This window comes from Quercus robur, chromosome 1 (genome assembly GCF_932294415.1).
Source record: "Quercus robur chromosome 1, dhQueRobu3.1, whole genome shotgun sequence".
In the NCBI taxonomy this organism is placed as follows: domain Eukaryota; kingdom Viridiplantae; phylum Streptophyta; class Magnoliopsida; order Fagales; family Fagaceae; genus Quercus; species Quercus robur.
Genome location: NC_065534.1, coordinates 22,474,706 through 22,482,717, shown reverse-complemented (window position 1 = coordinate 22,482,717; position 8,012 = coordinate 22,474,706). Strand labels below are relative to the sequence as shown.

Sequence of the window (8,012 nt, the reverse complement as noted above, 5' to 3'; positions counted from 1 at the left end):
AGCTAGATCGGGTGGGTGTGGATCGGGCAAGGTGGGTGTGGGTTTACCGAAATGGGGATTGGGTTATGTGGGTAGATGGGTAGCTTGGATATGGATCGGAGCTCATGGAGGAGGGTAGCTTGGATGATGGCAGGGGTGGTGATGGCGGTGGTGGATCGGAGACATGCAATGGTGGAGCATGGCGGTGAGGTTGAGTGGGTGCAATCTCGGTGCAATCTTGGTGCGAACTAGTCGGTGCAATCTTGGTGCAATCTTGGTGGTGCAGCGTGATCTGGGCAAAGGGGGCGGCACGATCTGGGCTGGCCTTGGCTTGGCTGGGCGGCCGGAGCTTGGCGTCAGACTATGTGTGGAGTTGAGGTTGGTGTGTGGGCTGGAGCTGAAATGAGGTTGGTGCATGTGTGAGAGAAGTGTAATTCATTTGAAGGTAAAATAAAACTTGAAATGGTTTTACGCCCAAAGTGCCTTATTTTATAGTCAACGCGGAACACCAATTCCATTTGACCCAATTTTCAGTACCTACCAAACACACACGCGGGTGTAAAAGCATTTCCGAAAATCCTTTGAAGCCAAAACAAACGCAGCCTTAGTCTCACAAAGGACTGCCAAAACTTTGTCCAAAATCCCTGGTTTAGTCGACTGATCAAGCAACTTTGCTTGACCAAAATCTTCATTTCAGCACAATGAACAATATTCTTTTGTCTTCATCCTTAATTACAACATATAATTACAACTGAACACATTTGAATAATTACAAATAAATCTGTCATGGAAATAACCAATACTAAAAATCCTAACAGCAACGAGGGGATCATTACTGTAATGTCCTTAATTGATTGGTATACAATTGGTATACATTTACTGCATATGCTTTTCAAGTCTACCATTCCAATTTGAACAATTCATTCATCCAACAAAAATAGGGGAAAAAGTGAGATAAGGTACACAAACAACTCACCAGTGTGAAGCCCAGTTCCAGAGTTTGTATTGTACAATTCAATCAAAATCTGGCTCTGTGGGCTTCTGTAGCAAGCTAACAACACTAGAACTTGATTCAGCAGAGTTGTTAACAAGCCTCCGACTTCTACTCCTCACTAGTAGTGTTTCAGCATACCTCATCCAAAAGGAATTCTTTTGGGGTCTTCCGTGCTCCCTAGCTCCAAGTTCAGCCATTTCCTTCAGCTTTTTATGCCTACGCCATGCTGCCTGTATAAAACATGCTGCCCATGTTCGCCACTGGTGTGAGTAGAACCTAAACGTGTGTCTAAGTTGTTTGCTATGAAGCCTTCGGAATTGTGATGCCACAAATTTTAGGTCCTCTGCTACTAGAGCAAATGCCTCAACTTCAGTTATAGCCTTTACTGTGCGTGTGGACGATGGGAGGATGACATTTGGACGCGGATCCAGGGCCCATGTTAGTAGCTCCTCACCACAGAAGTCACCTGAGCCAATACTGCATGAATTGAAGAACCCAGTGCGACCACCATCTGTGGTGAAAGAGTCAAGGTGACCTCTAATTATAAAGATCATCTGATGGATAGTGTCACCTTCCCGCACAAGGAACATGCCTTTGGTGCATAGTGCTGGCTTAAGCCTCTCACATATCGCATCCAGCATTGTTTCATCCATTTGATTGAACAGCGGAACCTATTTAACCACATCATAAAGCTAGAAAATTAGCTCTGAATCATATCATATGTTACAAAACGAATTACTATCATAATTGATAATTTATATCTAATCCTCTAGATGCGTCATAAAGTATTATGATATTATCCATGTTAAGGATATGAATGCATAAGAACAACTTACCCCTCGAACTAAAGAGAGACATAGATGGCGCTTGATCTCTCTCCGAAGATCCATAGGGAGGCCATTCAGAAGTGCTTCTTCATCAACCCCTCTAGTTGCCAACCACTTGTATTGATCATATTGTCGAATAGACTGCTTTAGTTGTGGAGGCAGCTGCCTGTGATGCATCCATTGTTCTGTATCAGTTCTCCTGATCCTCCATTCTTCCAGTCGCAGTGTTGCTGATTGAAGGTATCTCTGCTTGTTCAAAATGACTGATTATTACTATGTATATCCAATGTTTCTTGGAGTTCATGAAAACAGTCATGGACTTTGTAAGTACATTCCAATGGCAAGTGTTTTACAAAGAAGATGAATGTGAAGCAATTGTACATCTATTTGCCCAAATAAGGTCTACGTCTTATAAACCCGCTACATGGACATCATGTTTGCTTGCAGTTGAGATAAAATTTTAGAGGCAAAGAGTCTAGTACACTCGGTTGGCACTTCCAAGTGTTTCTAACGAAGAAGTCCAGGATTCAAATCCCTCTTCCCCAACTATTGAATTACCAACATAAGAGAAGAAGATAGAAGGTTTTGGGAGATCATCCCAAGGACTTACTTGCATATTTCCAATGAGCAGTGCAAAGAGAAACAGCCCAAGGGTGGAGACAAAGATGGTGAATGTTACTTCTCCAATGTAAGTGCTTGTAGAAAGATTTTGTCCTGTAGAACTGCACACCATTTTTGTGTAAGTGAAACAAATTGATGAAAGAAGAGCACAAGAGTACCAGTAATCAGTGATATTTTCCTATAGCAGAACTGCTTGTTTAATGGACATGAAATTGATATATTTATTTAGAAAAATAAAATGAGATCTCTTTAACACTTTCACCTAAAAGCTCCTACATTTTATTAGCTACTCAATTTTGTTGCTGACAAACTAAAAAACTGAATTGAATATAAGGATTTGTTAGGCTAATCATATTACCTTAGATTCCTTAAACCCCACCATAAACAGTAAAAGTACTTGTTGAAGAATAGGGAGCCTATAACATTTGAGTTCACTGCATCTGCAAATATTCCGTACTGGTAAAAGCTAGGACCTGTTGCATTTGGAACGCACAGACTTGTGACATTTGTCAAGTTGAACCAATTGGTCCTAGAAGCGTCATTAACGGTACCGCAATCAAAGTATCCATATTGACAAGTCGACTCAAGGCTGCATGCACTTCTCCAACATGCTTCTTGTCGCTCAATTGCTAGAATGTACCACCAAGCTCCTGAAACCTTCAAAAAACAAAAAAAAAAAAAAAGAGAATTGGTTTGGATTTAATTAGTTTAGCTACATGGGGTCACATTTTTTTTTCCTATTTGCTTACAATAAATAAAGAATGAGTGATTTGAACCAAAGTTCTCCCGATTGGGAGGATGGAATGTCATTAAACTACAAAGTTCTTGGCCTAAGTAGTCACATATTTTTTTTATTAATTTTGATACATCGGTAGTAGGGGATGGGGGAATTTAAATCCCGAATGTCTTCATTAGAAACTTAATTAAAAATGTGTCAATTAATTTAAAAACAAAACTCTTAGCCAAAAGTCACATATTTAATATGAAGATATGTATGTACAATGAATTTAATGAATAGTATATATATTGGAAAATTATTAAATACTCATGAACTACAAATCTACAATAACGTGGTTCTGAAAACCAATAAATGCAAGTCATTAGGTATAAATATATTACATAAGCATAAAAAGTAACATGCAAAAGTTAATGTAAAATTCTTATTGAATTCAAGAATTCCAACTTTCACATTCTACGCAGTAAATATTATTCTAGTATATATTGCACATTTAAGAGTCGGAATTCTTGAATTTAATAGGAATTAAGATATTCATGAAAATTATAATTTTTAGTAGAGTCATGTTAAAGGGTGTCCTTAGGGAAATTGTTAATAAATTATTTTTAAAAAGTTTTTATACCACTTTTATGGAAAATTGAAAAAAACTATGAAAATATTAATTACTTTTTTTTTTTTTCATATATAAAAACTTTCCTAAAATGGTTCACTAAAATTATCCCTAGGGCATTTATTAACTTTTCTCTTTTCAAATTATTGTATCAAATGAATAACAAAATTTTCACTAATTCTCAAAAATTAAGGGTAATGCTAGAGATACAAACTTTTTTATAAAAAATTTTACAAAGCGCTGATGTAGTGAGTGATAATTAGTAAATGAAAAAGTGATGTTAATGGTGGGTTTAGATGAAAACAATAAAAAAAATGGATTTGGCTTACCTCCATTATTTTTTTAACTAGAGGTGTCTTTTTATTTCAAATACACAACAGTAAGTGATAGTGGGTTTTAATCTCCATCTTTTATTTAGTTAGTAAATGATGTGGCAATTTTTCATTAAAACAAAAGGAAATTCCAATTAAAAAAGTAATGGGAGTAAGCCAAACCCTAAAAGGATGGATACATTAACAGTTTGTAAAAATATTATAAAATAGTTTGTAAAAGTAGCATTACTAAAAAAATTAATAATTATTCTCTCTTAAAAATAATTATTATTATCTCAAACTCCTATGTAACTGATTATCAAAAAAAAAAAAAAAATCCTATGTAACTGACACGCTGTAAAAAATTTGCTCTTTTGATGATCTTGAAGGGGCCGTCGTGTGAGGAAAGTGGGTGAATATGAATGTATGATCTTTAATTAAAGATTCAATGTCACTCTTTCAAGTTTGAACCATAGACTTCTAATATTTTTTAGTGTTATAAGCAAAACCAAAAAAAAACAAAGACCTAAGGTAGCTTATACGCTATTCAGCACACACACACACCCAAAAAAAAAAAAAAAATGAGGTAGCTTATACGTTGGGTCAAAGCATGTAGGCATGAGACATCACAAGATTAGTTATTAACGTACACGATAGTTACATCTTACATGTCATTTTCATTTATTTAAAAAGAAAATGGCATTTCAATTTAACTTTGTGAGAGGAAGGTTCCCCAAGTTAATTTTTATTCTTTTTATCTTTTGTTAAGTAATTAAGGAGAAGGAGAAGAGTTAAAAGAAGTACTCTAACTTCCCAAGGTGGTTTAGAGACTTACCAATATGGAACATAGCCATAGGGTATTTCTTAAGAGTTTTTCATTTCTTCTACTAAATAACTTATTAGAGGGAGAGAAAGAGGAGTAGATGGAGTCCCTATATACGTAAACCCCACGCTCCCTTTAAAAGAAGTACTCAACTCCTAAGATAGTCAACGAGGCAACTTGCGTATCGCATAAAAAATTTAGGGATAAGGTCGGCCTTGATGTTGGGATCTGTTATTTAGGTTGTGTGTGTGTGTGTGTGTGTGTGAGAGAGAGAGAGAGAGAGAGAGAGAGAGAGAGAGAGAGAGAGAGAGGTCATGCTTAGTACACAAAAGAAACGTATTTTATTTTAATAAATTTTTTATTTCTTTTTTTTAAATAGGAAATATTGAATTGGATTAAAATGTCCGATTGGATGGATTAGGTGGCATTTATTAGAAGTTGGAGTAACACATTTGGACCAAATGACTATTTTGAAAATGGAATAAAAAATTATTGGTGGACCATGATGAAACTTTTCAAAATTAAAAGGAAAAAAAAAATCAAAATATATGTGGTAATAATGTAAATTAATAAAAAGAATTCTAAAATCACAACAATTTTCATAATATAGCGCGACCGAAACATTACTCATCACATAGACCAAGATGGTTTTTTTTTTTTTTTTTTTTAATAAATGTAACTTAGAAAGTGAAAGTATTATGTGGCATGCACAAAATCCAGCATCTCTTTGCTAACAAATCCCAAGTACCAAAAGGAAGCTGAACAGAGAAATGAGTTTCATTGATCTACTCACATGGCTTGCCAACAGATAAAGCATAAGGTTATAAGCAGCTCCTGTCCATGCTGATTCTGTCACAAAACCGCTTGCATCAATAATTTGTGATGAGAGAGGATAGATGAGAAACACTCTTGGGAGGTACTGGAAAATCATGATAAACCACATGGCATTTTTCTGCACACTCAATACAGAACCCTTCAAATTGGGTATAACTACCCAAGTTAACACCTGAAATGTACATTAAAAAAAAACAAAAGGTCAAAACGCCATTACTTAACTTATTGAAGAAAGGTACACCTTGGAAATTAAGGCCTGCATAATCAAGAATTTTAGTGACATACTTGAGGAAGAGGCAGGGCAGCCATGATGTCTATCCAGAAATCTCTTCGTAGATACCTCATTGCAACCTTTGTATGATCTATAACAAGCTCTCCTCTTCCAAATACACGTGAAGAAGGTGCTATGTATGCTGTATGAAACTTAACAAAGATCTGAATCACATAAAACACATCAACCAACGATCTTATGATTGTGAGGATAATTTGAAGAGTCTTTCCCTTGTCTACGCATGTTTCAGCTCTGATTATAGGCGACAACAAAAACAATGGATCCACGAATAAAGCAATTAGACATGCAAATAAGTAAAACTTGCTCCATTGGCTAATGGCTTGTCCTCGAGGATCCAATATCTTATTCTTTTCCTTCTCAAAGTCCTCAGAAAAAACTCTACGCAGAACTTTAGCTTTAAATGATCTTCCAGTCTCCTCAGCAACCCCGGCGGCCCTCTTTATCACACCTTGTTCACTGGTTTTAGAGAGGACTGGCACTTCATGATCATCTTGAACTCTGAAAAAATCAAAAGTTAATCTAATTAAGAACTCTAATGATGATCAAATTGATATTGTATTTGAAATCATTTCAGAAATTAATTAAGGGGAGGACATACCTCATGAATTTTGAATTACCATGACCCATATTGATGATTGATGCTAGCTCTTCCAAAAGGTTGTGTTCAATTGTTGAACTTGCTAGCTCTTTCAATATTTCAAAAAAATCTGAAATGAGGATATTGTCTCCTTGAATCAACTACGATGACCAAGAACAAGTTTGATGCTAGAAAAGGTCAATAAGACCTATGACTTTTCTTTTTTAGCATGAATCGTTCCTTAGTGATTTACATTAAGTGTCAACTCTAACATGTTGCTTCTCAAACTACATATATATATATATAGGTACCACCATTTAAGGCCAAAGCAAGGAAGGTACACACTTGTCAATACGTAGTTCGGTACTCGGCTTTACAAAACTTTTACCAACATAAATTTATTGAATAATTTAAATAGTTGAACCTATCTCATATAGTTCCACACGGTGTAGTCCTATGAAGACAGTTTCTCAGCAAGTACATGTTAGTCTAACTATGATCTCATTCAGAAAAATGTTAGTCTTCCTATGATCTCATTCAAGAAGGTTTCCGCGAAATAGCCAGTACGGTGTACCCCATGCCAAATTTCTATTTTTTATTAGTTTTAAAAAGTATCCCAAACGTATGAGTTTGTGGATTCGATACATAGTACATAGAAAATGCAATATAAGATATAACTCTAGGATTGACAAAATATTTGTCTAATATAAAAATATTTATGGACACTAATATTTGTCTAATATAAAAATATTGACAAAATATTTGTATAACATTAATTAATAGTTGTCCCATGGATAATTTTAACATTTTTTTTTTTTCTTTTTTTTGGGTGGGGGGGGGGGGGGGGGGGGGGGTGACGGCAATATCAATATGGGAAAGACTTACCAAATGTCATTTACTATGTAAATTTTTTTCTTTTGACAAGAACTATGTAAACTTATACTGCTGAGTAAGAATACAAAAGTCCTCAACTTCATGCTATAATAAGATTGTTAAAATACTGAATCACCTTGATATTTGGTAAGCACTGCAATTATGAGAAAAGCATTTAATTCAGCTATAAGTTTCTAGTTTTCGGTAAAAAATATTATGTTCTATTTAGTTTTTAAAGTTAAGAACGTACAACTTAAACCTAATCTATATATGTGTGTATTTGTGCACACATACATGAGTATATGGTTAGATTTAAGTTAGATTTGATTTAACTTTAAGTTACTATATATTATTTAATATCTAATCATCGATTAAGTATTTTGTCAAATCCATTGTCAAAGATTATATATATATATATATATATATATTTTTTTTTTTTTTTCAAACACTTGGTACTAGTTAAAAAAAAAGGATGATATTAAAACTATTTCACCTTAAAAAATATTCAAAATTCTTAGGTTTTTTAATGACTAAT

General features: G+C 34.7%; 1 protein-coding gene across 1 annotated transcript; it reads right to left on the bottom strand.

The window, feature by feature from the left end:
• Positions 1-627: 627 nt before the first annotated feature.
• On the bottom strand, positions 628-6,885 carry LOC126725754 (protein CNGC15b-like). The gene is made up of 7 exons (XM_050430655.1): positions 6,626-6,885; positions 6,021-6,525; positions 5,695-5,907; positions 2,780-3,078; positions 2,411-2,522; positions 1,810-2,046; positions 628-1,644 (listed from the first exon to the last, which is right to left on the bottom strand). The coding sequence occupies exons 1-7, from the start codon at positions 6,652-6,654 to the stop codon at positions 994-996; spliced, it is 2,046 nt and encodes a 681-aa protein (XP_050286612.1). The 5' UTR covers positions 6,655-6,885; the 3' UTR covers positions 628-993.
• Positions 6,886-8,012: the final 1,127 nt, after the last annotated feature.